Consider the following 21,491-nt stretch of genomic DNA (forward strand, 5'->3'; position numbering starts at 1 on the left):
GTGTCAATAAACAGTAATGGACAAATCCAAACCCTCCTGCTGCACCAAAATGCATTGACAACAGCAATGTTTTAATCAATTAACTGACTGGTTCTCTCTGTTATTTACAGTACCTGCTAAAGAAGAACTGCAGCCTCAAAGAAGCAAGGCAAGATTTATTTGTATATGTTAAATGTTCTATGGTATAAGACTAGAAAGGAACAAATGCTATCCACACACTTCTTTCAGATCCAAAAGTACTATTTATTCAGCTATGTTTTCAGTCAATCGATTAAGATTTTTTCTCTTTCGCATGCACCTTAATTTGTGTCGTTGATTCTGTATTGAACCTTCTATGGTTTAAAAGCTGTTGGAATCATTTCAAGTTATGCTTATTTACAGAATCTGGACTCGGATGAGCTGAAGTACGCAGCAGTGAGTTTCCATCCAAAGCCAAAGAGAAGCAGGAGACCCACATCAGAGAGAGAGGTGGAGGCTAATGTTGTGTATGCTGCCCCCAGATAGGACCAGGAAGACACTGGAAATGCAACTCAGAGTGGAACTGATGCTTTGTATTGTCATATTTTTGCTTGTGTGTTCTCTTTCTCATTAGAATAAACAGTCAAATTTGGTACAAACAATTGTTTGTTATAAAGATCAAATGTTCATGCAAGATTTACATCCTCTTGCTAGTGATGAGGTTTGATTCTCACCTGTTTCTCTTACTTTGCCACAGCAACATCTTCCCTGTATTTTGCCTATCTTCTTTATCTCAATCTGACACCATCATGTGACTGAGGTGTGACAGAGCAGTCAAGGTATCACTGTGCTTATAGGGAGAGTTAAGATGGTGTCTGCAGCAGCAGGGGAGGAGCAAGTTAGGTAGACTTTCTGACAGGAAGAGACAGCACGGTGTGGCATGAGAACTGAGGTGAAAACCACGAGGCCTGTCATGGCAAAGCTTATGGCCATGTCTGATCATCAATTGCCTTGATGAAATGTTTTTTTTTATATAATTGTATTCATTAATATGCAGTATGCTCCCATTGTTTTGTTGGCACAGTTGTATGTATGTGGTGTGGAGTTTGTCTGTTAGCTAAAGGAGTGAAATTATAAATAAATCTGTGCATGGCTCATGCTATTTCAATATACAGTTTCCATGGGCAAATAATAGTAGTCCATGTGTGTGGACTTATTTTGGGGGCAGTCTGTTTTACTATTTTGTTTTTAATTAAGAAGAAAAAGGATAAAGGGGAACAACTAGAATGAAAAGCCCTGGCCGTTATAGCAGTGTTTCTGCTTTTAGCCAGCAGGTGGAGCAGAGGAAGAGCTTGATGTTTCTGAGAACAACAATTTCCCTCTTTCTAACATTGGAAATAAACTGTATGTATCAAACATTGTTCAGAGGACAGACAACTAAGGGACTGTCCAGTGTTGTTGGTACAGTTGATGTTGTATTTTAGTTAAAATGAGTGAAATTCTAAATATTTGTGCATGGGTCACCAGGACAGTTTGACGTGTCTGATGCCATTTCAATATGGAAATAATCTGCCTTGATCTTGGACTTGAACTTGACTTGAACTTTGCATGTTTTCATAATTCTGTTCAATACGCTTGTTTTGTGTTTGTTCACACAACTGTGTGCCTGTTGGATGCAAGTGGATGTTGCCAATGTGATATTGGCTTTGTTCGAATGACATGGTGTTGCAGCTTGGATGACATTTCTTTTCTCTCGCTGTAATTATCTAGTCTGACCATAGGCTACTGTTACATACATTGCCTAAAAGCACAGAGGGGTGTTATAGTCTTCCATTCAAACTAAATGAGGCCCGTCGATTGTCTTCTGCTGCACAGAGGAGTGTTTCATATCTCACTGCCTGGCACACGTGTTAAGGCGGGAATATGTAAAAAAAATGTGTCAAGAGTCTAATTGGCTCCCTGTCGAAGGTAGAGTTCAATAGTTAAAATGTCGATACAAAATAAAAAATTATAGCAGGTTTAGAACAGTATAAAATTGATAATCTTATAACAGAAAAAAATACTGTTCATACTTTCCCATTCCAACCTTCCAGATCTGTGTAGGAACCCTGCATCTTGTAATATTCAGCCAACAAATTAAAATGGCAATGAGAACATGCACATGTCTATAGGCTTCTCCAAAGAAATACACTTGTATGTACTGATGTTATGTTATGTGGAGAGAGGAATACTAAATGTAAGACACTCTGTAAATCATCTATCATACTGGACATCATTGGCACTGCTTTGGCTACACAGTAAAAACCATGGTAAGTGCTCTGAAGGCAGTGTGCAATGCTACAAATTATATAATGCAATCACAAAACACTTCCAACATTTTTAGCTGGGCAGGCTTCTCCTTCATAACCGTATAACAGTCCTTTTGTATAATTTCACCTAACATTTTGCTTGTTTTCTGTACAGTATAATTACCATAATTCCTATAATAGGGCACCTTTAAGACTTAATGGGCAACATTCATACATATATTACTATAACAAGTAGATGTTCTTGTATCTAATCAAAATGTTCGCCTTTTTTTTAGACAACTATCTTTTTTCCAGCCAGCCTGTAGACTGCTGCTGCCCCCTCATGGTAGATAGCCTATTATTTTAGGGTGAGGAAATGGTCAGGATTTTCCACACCAGTATGCTGCAGCATTAGGTAGGGAAAATGCACTTGCACATAAAAATCCCTTTATATTAATTTTCACCCAATGTAAACCGCTCTTTTCACATTTGCTTTCTTGAAATAAGTATCTTCGAGCTGCATTTGCATCGTCCCTCTAATAAGAGGAAGGTCTGCTGATGACACCAAACTTCAGCCAGCACTGTACTCATAAATATTTATTACAACCAACAATATGCACATTGAAAGACAAACAATTGTCACATACACCATTGTAAAATATATCGCCATTTAAACAATTGGAGAATTCAGTTCAACTTGCTGCTCTGGTGGAAACATCACTACATACAAATAAGTGGGACTAATGAGTTCAAGACTGAGAAGAGATTTATTCTAAAAAATTTGTAAAACAGTTCATGCTGGTAGGCTATAGTTCAACCATGTTATTGGAAAACAAATTGTATTGCTTTAGTCAATGGGGAGGCCACAATCGTTAGAAATGTTTTATTTATTCAGGTCAGAATTAATAGTTGCAGGATACAGAGTGATCATGAGCAAGCTAATGTATTCTACTGTGTATGCATTCCTCACATCAACACTGAAATTAAGAGCATAAACCTACATCATGCTCTGTACAAGGACTTTATAACAGGCCTTCTGCAGGATGAGTGTCATTTTCTGATGCTTTTCTCAAGTCTGTTCCTTTGGCCCATGCTCTTACCTCTTGCCCAGCTCAACCAAAATTTGCAATTTTCAGGGTTCCTACACAGTCACTTGAGCTCTCCCCAAACCTTCATTTGACTGGATTTGAGGATTACAGTTGGTTTTCAATGTAATGTATAGCCTAATGACTGGCTGGACAATATGACTGTCAACTTGTCAAGGCCACATCTGTAAAAAAATAAAGAAAAAGAAAAAAACATCTGGACAAAAACATTAACCTTCTAGGCCTGTGTAGGAACCCTGTATCTTGTCATCTTCAGTCAATAAATGAATAAAAACACAATGAGAACATGCATCTGTCACCATCAGTTGCTCCCTGACAGTCCCTGCTGCCCCGGACTTACCTGTTGATTGCGAAGGCGTCCAGCAGCCTTTGGCGTCATCTCTCCACAGACACTTTCAGTGTAAACTAGTCTCAACTCTATGAAATCACACCTGGTGGAGTATGGAGGGAAATACATAAATATTAACCCCATTCCGCCTCATCTGTGGCATGGGGAATGTTTAATTTAGCAGTGAAGGGGACCATCTAAAACGTGGGCTGGGGAGTGATCAAGTTTGGGGCATTTCAGACAAGATTGGAAAGAAAATGTTTTCTTGAATCAACGAAACGATTGCAACAAGTGCATTGTTCTCCATTTTCACCATGACTAAACGAATGATCATTCAATATAGAGGAAAGTTGCTTGACTGAGCATTGTGTCCGAATTTTCGGCTGATTTCAAGAGGAAGTCATAACGGTGGGCATGATTTTGATCACATCGATCAATAACATTAGCATCACTGCACAAGTCTGGTCTTTATTGAAAACATAGGTTCGACAATGAACAGGTACATATGAACGCACTGCGGTAACTATCCTATTAACAGTTATTTCCAAGTTTATTACGTTAACTCATTGAGTGCCAATGACGTCGGACGACGTCAAATCAAATAGTAACGTAGAGTGCCAATGACGTCTAAAGACGGCAAATGCGTTTTTTGACGGTGGGACGTGGATCAAAGCCTCATGCATCTCCTGTAAAAATGTTGGAGCTATTGAAGGTGTATAACCTATTTTACGGACCCATTAGGTGGCGACAGTGCTCTCCAGATTAGAGAAAGTTGAGGAAAAACAGCAGAAAAAGCCGTGATGAAAGAGAAACCGATGCATGAGCCAGAGCGGCACAGATTGCTCTGGCTGGAGCTAACGTTAGCTGCGAACAGCAGCCAATCCGCTCCCACAACTGAGCCCCTCTGTCTCTGCTGCGATAGTTTCTCCACACGATTAGCCGCCAGAAAAGAAAACCAAAGCCAAACCATTCTCATGAGAATGGTTTGGCTTTTCGGTGTCGCGCTGGGAGCCGGCGCACAAGGCGGAGCCCTCCGAAAATAGACTCTTGGTGCAGCGCACTTTGAAACGCGCAGCAGAAAGCCTGGAATCGGACGCAGCTTCATCCCAGCTCACAACCGAAACCCCAGAAACGCAGACGAACTCAGCAAGCCCGATCCAGACTCCCCCGACGAGCGGCCGCCGTCCGAACGTGGATCCGCAGGCAGCAGAGACTTGCCTGACACACGCAGCAGAGCGAGCAGAGCCACTCCCACAGAGGAGGAGTTTGGAGTTGAGGGGGTGCTGTTTTATTGAAGGAAATTACTGTTCAGATGTTTCAGGTCAGAAAATATTAGCTTCAGAGTCAGTGATTTGCTTGAAATGCTTCATTTCACAAAAGGCTCATTATCTCAGCTTCTAGATGGAAACGTCTGTTTTTGGTGAAATCAACCTATCTTCTCCGGCTGATAACTAAAGAACGGAAAATGATATCAATAAACTTTTTTTTGCTGATGATAGAAGAGAGTCTCATCGTTCTTTGGGCATGTTCGGTGTTTACATAGTAATATCACACAATATTCTGTGGGCCTCGAGAAATCAATGAAAACGCTCTGAAACTCTCACTGGGAGCATCAGTTTTCCAAAAGTGGCTGGCACTCAATGAGTTAAGCTTCTACATAATTTGTAGCAGTTTAGAGGTTCACAATACCGCCAAACGCAGGTTTTCATGGCCACAATTGGGAAGAGTTAAAGATGATGGAACTAACGTGCAGGTTTGATTTCATACCAAAAATGACATGAATCAGTTCAATTAAATCTACAGTCACAAATATCGCCTAAAACTGGTGCTGTAAGGTGTCAGCTTCCTATGTCACACACAATATCAGAACACTAATTATTAGAACGTAAAGTTAAAAGGGAACAAAAAAACACGCCTAACTAAAGTTTTGAGGCGAGTGTTAAAATAACTGCAGCACAATGACAAAGTAAAACAATTAGGGCAAACCAATACGAGTGTAAAAACTGTGCCAAAGGAAAAAAAAAAAAAGACGGGGGACGTCGGCAATACAGTTCCTCCTGTGAGCGCTGCAGGGGAACGTAACGCGCTCCGCCAGACAGGAGGGGATAGTGTGACGTGCATCAGGAGACGGCGTGCGGCGACGCAGTCGGACGACGATCCTGTCGGATAGTTAAAACCTGAAAAAAGAGCAAATCACACAAGTCAGCTGTCTGCAACTGTAGATACAAGGCACGTTGTTCCATCTTAACGGTCTACATTTCCACTATCTCGAGTTCTGGAGCTTGTGATTATTTCTGCAGTCATAGAGACCGGACTGAACAACCTGCCAGTATGTCCTGGTCAACTTATCCCACATCTATTTCAAACTGATGTTTATTTGAAATCCAAGTTAGCGCACGCATGTGCCTGCCAACGATATTAGGACTTATCGAATAGCTCATTTTACGCATGCTTCTTCAGACAAGATCTGCAGCGTGCGGGACAGGGCACAAGCTGCTTCTGCCTTTGCGGCGGCGCAGGGCAACTTTAGACACTGACACGTACACCAGTCTCTGTCAGACCTGGTCTCACCTTGAGTTCACATGGCGGAGCCTCGCTTAATAAGCGTAGCGTGCAGGCGGTGGCGGAGGCAACCGTTCCGCGTAGGGGTCCCTGGCGCGAGGAACTCCGTATGCCGGGACCCTGGTAACCGGTGAGAGACGGGAGCGCTCGTAGGAGTAGCCGTTACTGGCGGGGGGCATCGGCGGAGGCGGCGCTCTCCTGAGGGGGCTACGGTCTCGGGCGTAGTACGGGGACGGAGGAGGGGGGAGTGGCCGACGCTCGTAGGGGTCGAGCGACGAGGCCATGCGGGCGACGGCTGTGGGTGGAGGGGGAGGCGGGGCACTGGGACGTCGGTCCTCATAGGAGGGGGGGCCGTAGGGACGGGCTCGGTACTTCTCGTAGTAATCTACTACTCCATAGCCGTCGCGCTCACCCTCATAGGGGCGCTCAGGGTAAACGGCTCGTCTAGGGGGAGGGGGTGGGAGGGGAGGGGCAGGGTAACCTGGGGGTAACCTGGGACCTCTCATGTAGCTAGGTGGGGGAGGCTCGGGTCGCTCCCCTGGGTAACGTGGGGGCCAGTAGCCACCCCGGTCTGGGGGAGGAGGTGGGTAGTCATCCTCCTCCTCCTCATGTCTGCGGCTCTTTGATATCTGGACGTGGATGCGTTTGCCTATGAGAAGCAGACAAAGAAATAAAAGTTTGGATAATCAGTGTCAAAATTATGCAAGAAGTATTTTTCAAATACCATGGCTGGGTTAACATACTGGACCCTTCCTACCTTGGAATTCAGAATTGTCCATTCCCTTGATGGCATCCATGGCCTCGTCAGAGTTGCACATGTGTACAAAAGCAAAGTTCTTGACAACGGCACACTCGGAGACTGTGCCATACTCTTCGAACAGAGTGCGGAGCTCGTCATCAGCGCCTTTCTCTACATTGGCAACATGCAGTTTGACCGAGCCCTGGTTCTTCCCGTGGCTGGCCTCAACGTTGATTGGTGTGCCATGGAGCTTGTGGAGGTGCAGGTTCTTGATGGCTTTGGTGGCAGCCTTGCGGTCATCCATGTGGACGAAGGCGAAGTTCTTGATGATGGCGCATTCTGTGACCGTGCCATACTGCGTGAAGAGTGCCTCGATTTCTTCCTGGTCTGCCTCGCGAGGAAGATTACCCACAAAGATCTTCACCATTGTAATAAATCTGTTTTTTGGAGCAAAAAAGAAAAACGTGATAAGGATGTGGATGGAAACTAAGTATCTTCACTGCCTTTGAATGTGCTCCTGATTCATACTGTTTTGCTATATAATCCAGTTTAATATTCAAACTGAAATAGTGCGCCTAAAAGATACAGGAGATACAGGGTCCCAAAAGCACGAACAAATCGCCTGAGGGACAGTTTCTTCCCGCAGGCCACGAGACTCCTTAACACACACAAATAAACAATCATGTAGCAGCTGCTACCATTACACATGATAATTATGCCTATGTTACTGCACCTGTGCAAACAGAATGTTTAATCATGTTTTTAAGGTGTTCTACGCTAGAAAAGAAAAGGCAAAGTTGACTGTTATTGCTTGTTGTTCTCTTGTTTTACTGCATCTATATGCCCTGTTTTTGCAGTTATACTGTTATTTACACTATGTTGTAACGGAGCCTACAGCACAAGAATTTCACACGTGATACTTGTACTACGGAGTGACAATAAAAATCTTGAATCTTGAAAAGCCTTAGTTCGAATAGTAAACAGCAACGCATTCAGCAAGGCCTTTGTCCTTGCAGTCTACTTAGCTTAGCATATTTGTTATATGCGTATCTCAACCAATTATCCAGACCCAGTTAAATGAAGAATCACAAAACACACCGATCCCCATTGTTATACTACATTCTAAATTATTATTAGCTACCAGCCATTACAAAGACAAGCGAATAGCCTGGTTTAGCAACGTGACGTTAGCGTTAGCTAATGTTAGGTACGCTAGTTAGCTTAGCTAGCTGGTTGAACCATGCAGTTAACAAAGCACCTCAATCCTCACGGCACACAGTCGGCACTGCTGAGTGCTTAGCTGATGAAGTAAACTTTTTTTTTTACTAGATTTTTTTTACATCGACGCACAGTAATGTATTTTTCAGATATCTGTAAAACAGCGTATAGTTAATCAGGCAGTATCAGCGAGCAAAATTTCGGTTACCTTGCACCGGGTCGCCGCAGGAAAAGAAGACAGAGAGGCGAAGCGAAACTGCGAGATGTCACTGCTTCCTACTTCCGCCTTCGCTTGACACCGCTTTTTCAATGACGTGTTCCTGACGTATCCTGACGATTTGACGTGTTCCTCCCAAATTAGCATTTGGGAAAAGACAGTAGACAAAATGAGTGAGTGCGTGAGTGAGTGAATGAGTGCGTGGGGGGGGGGGGGGGTACAATTTTGTTTAGCTGGCGTTTTATGTATTTTCTTAGTTAAAATTGGCTAAGTGGTGTCTGTGGCAGTAGGCTGTCATGATTGATGTAATCAGTGATGATGTCATCAGTGATGTCACTTGAGCAATTGTGATGTCCAGTGACGTCACTTGAGCAATTGTTTTACCCAGCACATCCACCTAACACACACAGGTCATCTGTGTAGTCAGAAGAGGTTTTCTGGGACTTTGAGGGTAGTGCGAGACAGATGCAGCACGTTTAGTGTCGAAACGTCAGTCATGATTTGTTGCACCTATTAATTGGCTAAAATTGACTGTTTGCTCCAGATCTCATCTCTCAATTTGAATCATTTGTCCCTGGTCTGAGAGGCACCAGTCTGCAACGTTCGTTGGCTGAGGCGCTGATTTCCCTTCATGTTGAATACTAGCTTCTTCGTGCTGAGATATCAAACTATGTCAGATACATAACTGCTTAACTAAGGATTAACAGGTCAACAAAGCTTTTCATACCATCAAGTCATAAAGTCAATACGCTTATTCACATTCAAGACAACTCATTTACAAATCTGTTATCATTTATTAATGATAGAATACAAAAGCTTGTATGCAAATGCTCAGTGGAGCTGAACTAACAACAGTGATATGGACATATGATTTGTGGTGCTTACACACAGTATTGTTTTAGATTAATAGAGGTAGTTCATGGATAAAGTACAAAGCATTAAGAGTAAAACAAAAAAAACACCAGCCATGCTGTCACAGCTGGTAATACGGTTTGACAGTGGTGAACAACAGGGCATACATACACAATAAGGCTGTTCCTGGGCATATGGAGCATACCCATCTATTAATCCAACTACAGCTATATGGAATCAGTTGTAGTTGTTTTTTTCAAGATTGTTTTTTTCTCTCATTAATTTTTACTTTTAGGGTTTATGAGTGATTTAGTTTTTTTATGACATGGCTCCCTCAGACATTGTTAATTAGGCCTTTCTCTAATCAATTTAAGCAAAATTATGGAAAAATCTGCAATATTTCATGTTTTACAGTTGATTCCACTTTGACCACCACCAAATTCCATGATTCCATCAGGTTTTTCTGCATTGCAGAAATCATAAGGCCCTACAACTAGCACACTATATGGATTAGTCGCCCCTTAGCCTCATCACTCCAGTTACCAATTATGTGGGTGAGGGGTTGGGGGACTACAATGACGTGGGTGAGGGGTTGGGGACTACAATGATGTGGGTGAGGGGTTGGGGGACTACAATGATGTGGGTGAGGGGTTGGGAACTACAATGATGTGGGTGAGGGGTTGGGGGACTACAATGACGTGGGTGAGGGGTTGGGGACTACAATGACGTGGGTGAGGGGTTGGGGGACTACAATGATGTGGGTGAGGGGTTGGGGGACTGTTTGTGATGTTTGGTGTTTTCAGCTGCACAGCATTTAAGTAGTATCCAAGTGTTTTTTCCTGACTGGACTGGACTGTCACTTCAGCTCTCCAAGCACTGGGCCGGGCATCTCTGACTGGGCCAAAGGACCAAACCCACTTCCTATAGAGGCAACACGACAGTTAAATCATTACTCATTCACATAAAAAAATTAATCCTCTCATCTTGGTAAATTAGGGCTGGGCAATATATCGAGATTCTGATCTGAGATTAGATATCGTCTTAGATTTTGGATATTGTAATATGGTGATATGGCGTATTTGTTTTTCCTGGTTTTAAAGGCTGCTTTACAGTAAAGTGATGTCATTTTTTGAACTTACCAGACTGTTCTACAGTATTATTTTCCTTTACCACTTAAGGCTGTGTGTCCATATACGGTAGCTTCTTTTCCTCAGCTCCAGCGTCTTTTTTCAGTTGTTTCTAATGAGGAGAGATCGTATGCGGACGCATACGGCCGTCTAGAGAAAGTAAGCTGTGCCCAGCATCTATTTTCAGAGTGCTCCGACTGTTTTGTGGCTCCCAGCGCTTACAGCTGAAAATATTTTAACTTTTCAGAAAGACGCTGGTGTCTGATGCTCCTTTTCAGGCAACTAATCATATGGAGAAACTATCACAACAGAGACAGAAAGGCTCAATTTTGGGAGCAGATTGGCTAGACACTTAATATTTCTGGTGAGCCTTGTGCCTTTATCACAGAACCTGTGTTGTTACCTCTGTTGTCCCCCACTAACATGGAGAGGCGGGCCTTGTGACCTATACTGGACACAGCCGCCAGAGCGGCGATCTAACATGCAGCGGCTCCACTAAAGGGGACCAGAAGTGGAGTCCATCTTTTATGTCAATGGCTGGGATCAGCGCTTCCCAGCATACTTCCAGCGTTTAACTGTCAGAAAAAGAAGCTATATGGACACACGGCCTAAAAAGATAGAGATATAAATCATGTATCGCTATTCAGCCTTAAAATACCAATATATGATTTTTGGTCCGTATTGCCCAGCCCTATAGTGAATTCAATCAGTTTGCTACCTGTCAACTCCAGGAGCCCCATCTGGCCATGCATCTTGTAAGGCTCAGAGACGAAGCACACTTGTGAATTCACTTCACTAGGATCCACCATGGTCCACAACAGCTGCCAGGTAGACGGCTGCCGAAGTCTATGGACAAAGAAACTGGGTGTTAATAGTAGAATACAAGAGACAGAAGGAAATGGAGAAACATCATAGAAAAAAATATCAGTGCATTCTCAAGTCCGTTCCTTTAGCCCATGATATTGTCCAACTCAAGCAAAATTTTGCCATTTTCAGGGTTCCTACACACTCTCACTTGGCCTCTCTCCAAACCTTCATTTCATGACTGGATTTGAGGATTATGGTTGGTTTTCAATATAATGTATAGACTGACTGGATGGCTGTTAACTTGTCGAGGCCACATCTGTAGTTGATAGTTGTAGATAATGTCATTAATACAAAGTAATAAATTACAGGTTTAGAACTGTATAAAATAGATCTTATCAAATTAATTATATATATTAAAAATTTAATTTATCATGCTTTCCCAACCTTCTAGGCCTGTGTAGGAACCCTGCATCTTGTAATCTTCAAGCCAATAAAACAAAACATTTACAATGAGAACATGCATCTGTCACCATCAGTTGCTCCCTGACAGTCCTTGCTGCCCCGGACTTACCTGTTGATTGCGAAGGCGTCCAGCAGCCTTTGGCGTCATCTCTCCACAGACACTTTCAGTGTAAACTAGTCTCAACTCTGGTGGAGTATGGAGGGAATTAAATAAACATTAACCCCATTCCACCTGAGCTGTGGCATGGGGAATGTTTAATTTAGCAGTGAAGGGGACCATCTAAAATGTGGGCTGGGGAGTGATCAAGTTTGGGGCATTTCAGACAAGATTGGAAAGGAAATGTTTTCTTGAATCAACGAAACGATTGCAACAAGTGCATTGTTCTCCATTTTCACCATGACTAAACGAATGATCATTCAATATAGAGGAAAGTTGCTTGATTGAGCATCGTGTCAGAGCATTCGGCTGATTTCAAGAGGAAGTCATAACGGTGGGCATGATTTTGATCACATCGATCAATAACATTAGCATCACTGCACAAGTCAGGTCTTTATTGAAAACATAGGTTCGACAATGAACAGGTACATATGAACGCACTGCGGTAACTATCCTATTAACAGTTATTTTCCAAGTTTATTATGTTAAGCTTCTACATAATTTGTAGCAGTTTAGAGGTTCACAATATACGGCCAAATGCAGGTTTTCATGGCCACAATTGGGAAGGGTTAAACATGATGGAACTAACGTGCAGGTTTGATTCATACCAAAAATGACATGAATCAGTTCAATTAAATCTACAGTCACAAATATCGCCTAAAACTGGAGCTGTAAGGTGTCAGCATCCTATGAACACACAATATCAGAAGACTAATTATAAGAACGTAAAGTTAAAAGGGAACAAAAAAACACGTCTAACCCAAATTTTGTGGCGAGTGTTAAAATAACTGCAGCACAATGACAAAGTAAAACAATTAGGGCAAACCAATACGAGTGTAAAAACTGTGCCAAAAAAAAGAGAGAAAAAAGACGAGGACGTCGGCAATACAGTTCCTCCTGTGAGCGCTGCAGGGGAACGTAACGCGCTCCGCCAGACAGGAGGGGATAGTGTGACGTGCATCAGGAGACGGCATGCGGCGACGCAGTCGGACGACGATCCTGTCGGATAGTTAAAACCTGAAAAAAGAGCAAATCACACAAGTCAGCTGTCTGCAACTGTAGATACAAGGCACGTTGTTCCATCTTAACGGTCTACATTTCTATCTTCGACTGAACAGCCTGCCAGTATGTCCTGGTCAACTTATCCCACATCTATTTCAAACTGATGTTTATTTGAAATCCAAGTTAGCGCACGCATGTGCCTGCCAACGATATTATTAGGACTTATCGAATAGCTCATTTTACGCATGCTTCTTCAGACAAGATCTGCAGCGTGCGGGACAGGGCACAAGCTGCTTCTGCCTTTGCGGCGGCGCAGGGCAACTTTAGAGACAGACACGAACACCAGTCTCTGTCAGACCTGGTCTCACCTTGAGTTCACATGGCAGATCGGGGGGGGGGCCTCGCTTAATAAGCGTAGCGTGCAGGCGGTGGCGGAGGCAACCGTTCCGCGTAGGGGTCCCTGGCGCGAGGAACTCCGTATGCCGGGACCCTGGCACCCTCGTAGGAGTAGCCGTTACTGGCGGGGGGCATCGGCGGAGGCGGTGGTCTCCTGAGGGGGCTACGGTCTCGGGCGTAGTATGGGGACGGAGGGGGGAGTGGCCGACGCTCGTAGGGGTCGAGCGACGAGGTCATGCGGGCGACGGCCGCGGGGGGAGGGGGAGGCGGGGCGCTGGGACGTCGATCCTCATAGGAGGGGGGGCCGTAGGGACGGGCTCGGTACTTCTCGTAGTAATCTGCCACTGCGTAGCCGTCGTGCTCGCCCTCATAGGGGCGCTCCGGGTAAACGGCTCGTCTAGGGGGAGGGGGTGGGAGGGGAGGGGCAGGGTAACCTGGGGGTAACCTGGGACCTCTCATGTAGCTAGGTGGGGGAGGCTCGGGTCGCTCCCCTGGGTAGCGCGGGGGCCAGTAGCCACCCCAGTCTGGGGGAGGAGGATAGTCATAGTCCTCCTCCTCCTCCTCCTGTCTGCGGCTCTTTGATATCTGGACGTGGATGCGTTTGCCTATGAGAAGCAGACAAAGAAATAAAAGGTTGGATAATCAGTGTCAAAATTATGCAACAAGTATTTTTCATATTATACCATGGCTGCGTTAACATACTGGACCTTTCCTACCTTGGAATTTGGAATTGTCCAGTCCCTTGATGGCATCCATGGCCTCCTCAGAGTTGCACATGTGTACAAAGGCAAAGTTCTTGACAACGGCACACTCGGAGACTGTGCCATACTCTTCGAACATTGTGCGGAGCTCGTCATCAGCGCCTTTCTCTATATTGGACACGTGCAGTTTGACCGGGCCCTGGTTCTTCCCGTGGCTGGCCTCAACGCTGATTGGTGTGCCATGGAGCTTGTGGCGGTGCAGGTTCTTGATGGCTTTGGTGGCAGCCTTGCGGTCATCCATGTGGACGAAGGCGAAGTTCTTGATGATGGCGCATTCTGTGACTGTGCCATACTCCGTGAAGAGCGCCTGGATTTCTTCCTGGTCTGCCGCGGGAGGAAGATTACCCACGAAGATCTTCACCATTGTAATAAATCTGTTTTTGGAGCAAAAAAAGAATGAATGAATTGAATGTGCTCCTGATTCATACTGTTTTGCTATATAATCCAGTTTAATATTAAAACTACAACAGTGCGCCTAAAAGCCTTAGCTTGAATAGGAAACGGCAAAGCAATGCAGGGCCTTTGTCCTTGCAGACTCAGCTAAATTTAGCACATTTGTTACATGCGTTTCACAACAGAATCAGAATCAGAATCACTTCATTGATCTGCGTGGGGAAATTAGAGTCATGCTACGGTTGCTCTCACTCAGGCATGGAAAAATATAAACAACATTATAAGAGGCATAGGAATGTACCATAAACAATAAAATAGAAGTTACATAGCCTATGTACAGTAAAGTGTGAGAAAATATGTGCCTTCTCCAACAGTCATTCTCAAGTACAATTTAGTCGAGTGAAATGAAATATCTGAGGTAGCCTACATACGATTTCCTTATATACTGCATAGAGTATAGTAATAATAATAATAATAGTTATAATAACGATGATGATGATAATAATAATAATAACGACAATACTAGCTACTACTACTAGGGTGCATCCAGTCAGTAAAGTGAACAGTAACCGCGTGGATTATCCAGTTAAATGAAGAATCACAAAACATACCGATGCCCATTGTTATACTAACGTTACATTCTAAATTAGTATATAAATATTACCAGCCAATACAAAGACAAGCGAATATCAAATCCTGGTTTAGCAGCGTGACGTTAGCGTTAGCTAATGCTAGGTAAGCTAGTTAGCTAGCTGGTCGAGCCATCCAGTTAACAAAGCACCTAAATCCTCAAGGCACACCGTTGGCACTGCTGAGTGCTAGCTCAGTTAGCTGATAAACAAATCCTCTGTGTATTTTACTAGATTTTTACATGGACGCACAATAATCTATTTTTCAGTTATGTGTAAAATAGCGTGGTTAATAGGACAGTATCAACGAGCAAAATTTCGGTTACCTTCCACCGGTCGCAGCAGGAAAAGAAGAATACAGGCGAACACTGTGAAGCGAAGCAGGAGATGTCAACTACTTCCTACTTCCGTCTTCGTTTGACCGCGTGTTCCTCTGTACAGGAACGATTTGATAGACGCAGATGATAGGCCCAGGGTTAGTGTGTTTGGGTGGTGTACAGTGTTGTTTTGCCGATATTATAGTGTGTTCCGAGCATAAAATCACCAAGTTTGCTAAAGTATGTAGGCTTTCTGTATGATAATAATAAGAGTGAACAGATTGGTACACTCTTGGGAAAATGTTGGCTTATGTTGGATTTGCTTATCGCCCTTACACAAAATAAATAGTCACAGACACTAGTCATAAATAGACATAATGACCCACAAACAGGCAGAACACCAGAAAATAAACTATTAAAGTGATTCCGATTACAGTAAAACCAAAGGCATTTGCATTTATAGATAACGAATGGAGAGGCTGGTTATACGACTTCTCGCCATAAGCTGTTTCCTGGTTAATGTTTAAACTGTTAGCTGTCTTGTTTCAAGCAATCAAGCCCTTTCTGTTTCACGTTGGTGTTGCGATCAGTTGCAACATCTGGGGAATTACAAGAGCAGTGCACACTCCACCCCTCATACTGTGATGCTGTATTCAGAGGCTCTTCTAAGCTCGTACTTATTGTATGATGACCTACGACTTATTGGGGCATTCCAGTAACCTTTGATCAGAAAACAGTACACAATATCCCATTATTATATGCTGCTCATTAAATGTCGCCCTGTCCACTTTAGCACTCCGTTGGGTTGTCCACGTTGTGCAAGTACAGTACGCCCAATTCACTACATTGCTATTTCCAACTTTGCACATGAAGGCAGCATCATTACCACTTGGTCTTGTGAGAGGATGACGACGATGACGACATATGGACACTTGAGGGACATGGAGCTTGCACCTAGTTTTCACTCTCAATGAGCAACAACTTGGCCCTGCTTGTCTGTGGACTCAGGAAAAGCACAAGAACAAGAAATTCAACATAGCCTACAGGTAAGGCGTAGACACATCTGGCAACAGGACATGTAGGCGTAGGCTATTTGTTATTATCTATTATTTGTTGAGTGACTTTCTTTTTGTTTGATCGGTGAGCTCCCCTCCTCTTTATGCAAATGCTCGTGTGTCTCTGTATTCATTGATTCATTCATTCATATTGCAGACTCATGGTCCATATATAGGACTACACACTAAAAACAATACCAAAAACACACGAGAAAAAAACAACAACAAAAAACAATAAAGACTAAAAATTCACAAGTTCAAATCAGAGGTTTTCAAAGTGGGAGGCGGGCCTCCGCAGCCAGCTGTTTCAGGGGAGGCTCAGTGAATGGAAGTGAAAAAATATTATTAGGCTACATTAGTTATTAAAAGTAGATCTCATAGAGAGTTCAGAGATAGGCCTACAGTAGTTTTGGGGAATTTGACAGTTTTTCCCACTTTAATAAATGCCTTCAGACAGACCTTTTTAGTCTTAAGTATGTCAAACAGCAATATCAGGCTATCTTAGCACAGTCTCAGACTTGGAAAACCGCTGGTTCAAATGAATTGTTCATTTAAGACTAATTTAAATACAGTCTTTCAAGCCAGTGCTCCCTGAGTTGAGATGAGTAGCGAAAACAGCTCTTCAGAGTTGGTTTAGACTAGCTGTTATAGGCGACACATACTGTATGTAGCCTACATTAGATTCCTTAAACACAGCTAAGAAAGTATTGCCTCCTGCAGCCACAAACATCTCACTTGCACTACAGCAGCTAGGTCTTAAAATTAAGCTAATATTCTCATTGCACCAGTGCGTTTACATGGACATGAGTATCCCGGTTATGAGGCTTATCCTGGTTTTGATCATATTCGGGATAGGGCACATCATGGAACACAGAGAAAGCAGGTTATTCATATCCCTGTATACATGATAAATACCAGTATCCTGGTTACTGTGATGAATACTGGATGCTATTTGCGCAGGCCCCTTTGATGTTTACAACAGAATTGCTTTTTTTGTAGTGTGACCACAAGTGAGCAGTATAAGTGGTGTAGAACAGATCTTCACACCATCTGTACACATACTAAACTTGCGTAAGAGGATGTTGGCTTTGACATAGGCTACATCCTGCTACATTGCCCGCATATATCATAATCATCAACTGTAATAAAATGATTATTACATTACAAGATTATTATCAGGCAATTTGAAGTCAGGAAATTTTAGACATTTGTCTTCTTTGGTTCTACAGATTAAAACAACACTCTTACTGGCATTCTCTCTCACCACAGCCTTTCATCACTGACACAGGTCAAGAGGTCAGTTGATTGCGTCAGTATCCACCATGGATGCGTCCCAGATGATGGAGACCGAAGAGGACCTGCTGCCCTGCCTCCACATCAAATTCTACCACCCCCAGCAGAGTTCCCGAGGCCTTTACCGCCAGCTGCCCGTTGGGAACAGAAACAAACGCCCGGCGGACGAACCCCTGAGGCTGGGCCGCGACCGCCAGACCTGCGCCTTCGTCCTGGACGACCCCCGGGTGTCCCGCAAGCAGCTGGCACTGCACGCCTACCGCACGCCGCTGAGTACGGACACGCTCTTCGCCGTGCAGAACCTGAGCGAGAGGGGGCGGATGTCGGTGAACGGCGCGGCGCTGGGCTTCCTGGAGAGGGCTGACCTCCCGGACGAGGCCCTGATCCGGTTCGGGGAGTACGAGATGCTGGTGGTGCGCGAGTCGGGCGAGGCCAAGGGCAGCTTTGAGGTGGAGTTCGAGGTGCTGCCGGTGCCCCCGTCCAGGGAGACGGGCGCGGGCGTGCCGTGTGGGACGCCCGTCATGGACACGTGCCACTGCCTGACCAACAGCTTCCAGGCTGAACTGAGGGGGCAGGGCCCTCTGGAGACCGATGATGACACTCTCACGTATCACTCCTGATGGAAGCACCTCTCACTGCTCGACACGAACCCTTACTGTGAAAAATGTCTAGCTGATAAGACTTAAGACTAACTGACATGCATTTGAAGGCAATACAAATACTGTTACATGATAAGATAGTTTAAGCATGCTTGTATATAAATCTCTTTAATGTTAAATTTGTATTACTTTACACAAAGCACATATTTTATAGACTATTTCTATAGCTGGAAAGCTGTGATCTTAGTATTAGTATGCCTACTCTGAAGGCGCGTCTAATGTATGCACATGACATGTGCACCTAGGTGCAGTGAATAGGCCACTGTCTCGGACTTGTCTTATCACTATACTGCCCTATTGCTATTGTTACTTATTGCTATTGCTTATTGCCTATTGCCCTATTTCTTGTTGTTTTTGCACTCATATGCCTTGCTATATTTGTACTATGTCGTAAACGGAGTCCACAGCACAAGAATTTCACACGTGATACTTGTACCATGGAGTGACAATAAAAATCTTGAATCTTGAATCTTGAATCTACAATAAATCTCATCAAATCATCTATTTAGTACCCTAATCATGTCATTTTTTCTAAATGTTTTCTCAAATAAAATAAAAATCTTATTTATAGTTAAGTTATTTTGAGGCCTTCATTTCCCATTCAGCAGTAGTTGATGTGTCTGTGTTAAAGACATGGATATTGCTGACCCGCTCAACAAACAGCACTGTGCCTCGGGTCCTATATCCAGAGCAGGTTTTTCCAGAACACTTTGAGATGAGGTGATACAGGCCAAAAAAAAAATCTTGGGATACTGTTACACTGCAAACTCAGACACGAAATGCACGCCTCTTTTCTCGGCATCTAATTTATTGAAACACGGATAATAATACTGCTCCTGCTCCTGCAGAAATTCAGGAGGAAGTGGGGATGTTAGCTTAACTCATAACTTTATAATAAGGAGGACCAATACATGCATGACAATTCATAAACCAAAACCAACAGGTGCAATCCAGACTTTATGATGACAGGGACATCAAAAATAGAAATATGAATAAGAAACAATAAAATGGATTGTGATAATATAACACAGATAATTGACACCCACGTCTCCCATAGGGGAACACAACAGAAGGGGCCTATATACAGATTTGTCAGTTAAGGTAGAAGAAAACTATCAGGTATACAAACTAAAATAAGAGGTTTTGTGTAACAACTCTGTTACAAATACATTGCAGCCTCATCCTTGGGTATCTATCTCAAGAAGAGGACATATGTTGACAAGAAGTGCAGCAGCTGTAAGATGTTAGGAATGTGGTGGTGGAAAGGGGGCATGGTGGCTCAGTGGTAGAGCTGTCGCCTCACAGCTAGAAGGTCCTGGCTTCGATTCTCACCTGGGACGCTGTGAGCGCTGAAGGAATGCGTGCCCTTCCGCATGTCCTCAAGTGGCCACCGCCCGGGTGGGGTCATCAAAAGGGCCTTTCTGTGTGGAGTTTGCATGTTCTCCCCATGCCCCCTGGGGGTTTCCTTCATATAGGAACCCCTCACCAAAACATGCAATATCCTGGTTGCTAATGTGGTTCCTCCTCTGGTCGTTAAGGGCGCCTGTTCGGAGGGAGGGGAACTGGTTGGAATAGCGTGAACCTCCCACATGCTATGTCCTACCGGTGAAGCTTCCCCTGTCAGGTGAAAAGCAGCGGCTGGCTAACTGCCCATGTCTCGGAGGAAGCATGGAGCCAGTTTCGGCTCTCCCCAGATCGACAGAGGGTGGAGTAGCAACCAGGATAAATAAGTTAATTTAGCACTAATGGGGGATAAAAAATTGGGTGGGAAATATTAGAGGGGGGGAAAAAAGGAATGTGGTGGTCATAATGTACTGTAGGCAAGAACTATTCTGTCCAGGCAAACATATATTTCCTTCATAACCACTGATCGTTCCAAGAGTGTAACCACCTCCAGAGAGGAAGCAGTGTGCTTCAAGGAAACCTCTGAGCTAAAATAACCCCAAAGCAACGCCTCAAAATGGAGAAGAGAGAAAGTGGCACTTCGCAGTCTTTGCCAAATCAGGAAAATCTAAAGAAGTGTTGCTTTGAGTGTTTTAAATTACGGTATGCTGCAACTTCATGATTACTGATAATGCTTTATATGAGTGGTTCTCAAACCGTTTCACGTCAAGGACCCCTCAATTGACACAAATTAGACCACGGACCCCCATTTGATAAGATTTTGTCCCAGGGTCACCCATCTGATAAGATTGTAACTTTTGTGAGGACCCTCACACTCTCCTGGCCCCGTCTTGTCCCAACACGAGTATCCTTGGTGTTGGGGTCGCTGGGGGCACCTGGGCTCGGTGCACTATCATTGGGCTTAAGACATTCAAACCATTCAGTCCGTCTCCCTCTTCACAATGCTTTTTTTGTTCCGTTTGTTTGTTTTAGAGTTCATAAAATTGTTTTCACTTTTACTTTGTGTATGACTCCCCTCATTTGCTATTTCCCTTGAGCCAGGTTGTAAAGGGGAGTTATACACCAAAGTAAAAGTTAAAACAATTATGTATTAACTAAAACTAAGAGAACATAACTAGACACTACAATCAAATTGATCTTAAACAGAACAAAAGATGCATGGGTGAGGAGGGACAGAGACTCAATGGTCTGAAGGTCTTCTTAAGCCCAATGAGCACACTAGGCCCAGGTACACCCAAACAGCCTAAAAACTCCAACACCAGGCTACTGCAAGACTGGTGGGAGGGTTGTCACACTTAGTTGTTTTATTATATTACAGAAAGTGTACGAAACCCATGACCCAGTCATATCATTGTGTTACTTGTGAGGACCACAATGGAAATAAGCCTTCTGGCTTTTTTGTGTTTTTATCCTCGGTGATTGATATATTGTCTGTTCTTTCATTACTGTATTGTTGTGTTCTTTTATTTTATCACCAAATAAATTCATTTATTCATTCACACTTATGGTTGGAATTCTACTGAAAATTAATTTTTGCTGGGGACCCCCTGGAACCCACTCAAGGACCCCTGGGGTTCCACGGACCCCACTTTGAGAACCACTGCTTTATATAACCTAACAGTTGTGAAGTTGAATGCAAATTTGATCTTGTAGTCTTTGTGATTTAGTGCAATGTTCAAACAAAAACTCATTAAAAATCATATCAGATGTGCATTCAGGAGCAAAGATGATAGTTTGAGGATCTATATTTAACAATGTATC

At 43.6% G+C, this 21,491-nt stretch overlaps 3 protein-coding genes across 3 annotated transcripts; 1 reads left to right on the forward strand and 2 right to left on the reverse strand.

Annotated features, from left to right (window-relative positions):
* Positions 1 to 2,828: 2,828 nt before the first annotated feature.
* LOC310779195 (RNA-binding protein 4B-like) lies at positions 2,829 to 7,409 on the reverse strand. Its single transcript, XM_083639700.1, has 3 exons — positions 7,000 to 7,409; positions 6,252 to 6,891; positions 2,829 to 5,857 (listed from the first exon to the last, which is right to left on the reverse strand). Exons 1-2 carry the CDS (start codon positions 7,406 to 7,408, stop codon positions 6,278 to 6,280), a joined length of 1,023 nt encoding a protein of 340 aa, XP_083495826.1. The 5' UTR covers position 7,409; the 3' UTR covers positions 2,829 to 5,857; positions 6,252 to 6,277.
* Positions 7,410 to 12,201: 4,792 nt separating this feature from the next.
* LOC310779133 (uncharacterized protein) lies at positions 12,202 to 15,391 on the reverse strand. The gene is made up of 4 exons (XM_083639631.1): positions 15,329 to 15,391; positions 13,936 to 14,354; positions 13,192 to 13,824; positions 12,202 to 12,838 (listed from the first exon to the last, which is right to left on the reverse strand). Exons 2-3 carry the CDS (start codon positions 14,342 to 14,344, stop codon positions 13,229 to 13,231), a joined length of 1,005 nt encoding a protein of 334 aa, XP_083495757.1. The 5' UTR covers positions 14,345 to 14,354; positions 15,329 to 15,391; the 3' UTR covers positions 12,202 to 12,838; positions 13,192 to 13,228.
* An 871-nt stretch (positions 15,392 to 16,262) lies between these two features.
* tifa (TRAF interacting protein with forkhead associated domain) lies at positions 16,263 to 18,591 on the forward strand. The gene is made up of 2 exons (XM_083640573.1): positions 16,263 to 16,365; positions 17,644 to 18,591. Exon 2 carries the CDS (start codon positions 17,697 to 17,699, stop codon positions 18,285 to 18,287), a length of 591 nt encoding a protein of 196 aa, XP_083496699.1. The 5' UTR covers positions 16,263 to 16,365; positions 17,644 to 17,696; the 3' UTR covers positions 18,288 to 18,591.
* Positions 18,592 to 21,491: the final 2,900 nt, after the last annotated feature.

Source organism: Poromitra crassiceps, assembly GCF_964638095.1.
Source record: "Poromitra crassiceps genome assembly, chromosome: 7".
NCBI classification, from domain to species: domain Eukaryota; kingdom Metazoa; phylum Chordata; class Actinopteri; order Beryciformes; family Melamphaidae; genus Poromitra; species Poromitra crassiceps.

What these genes read in the sequence shown, in the direction of transcription:
- LOC310779133 (XM_083639631.1), bottom strand. Translation starts at nt 14,344, where the DNA reads ATGGTGAAGATCTTCGTGGGTAATCTTCCTCCCGCGGCAGACCAGGAA. An exon ending in GGACAATTCCAAATTCCAAG is followed by an intron (nt 13,825 to 13,935) that starts GTAGGAAAGGTC and finishes TGCTTCTCATAG; the next exon opens with GCAAACGCATCCACGTCCAG.
- LOC310779195 (XM_083639700.1), bottom strand. Translation starts at nt 7,408, where the DNA reads ATGGTGAAGATCTTTGTGGGTAATCTTCCTCGCGAGGCAGACCAGGAA. An exon ending in GGACAATTCTGAATTCCAAG is followed by an intron (nt 6,892 to 6,999) that starts GTAGGAAGGGTC and finishes TGCTTCTCATAG; the next exon opens with GCAAACGCATCCACGTCCAG.
- tifa (XM_083640573.1), top strand. Translation starts at nt 17,697, where the DNA reads ATGGATGCGTCCCAGATGATGGAGACCGAAGAGGACCTGCTGCCCTGC.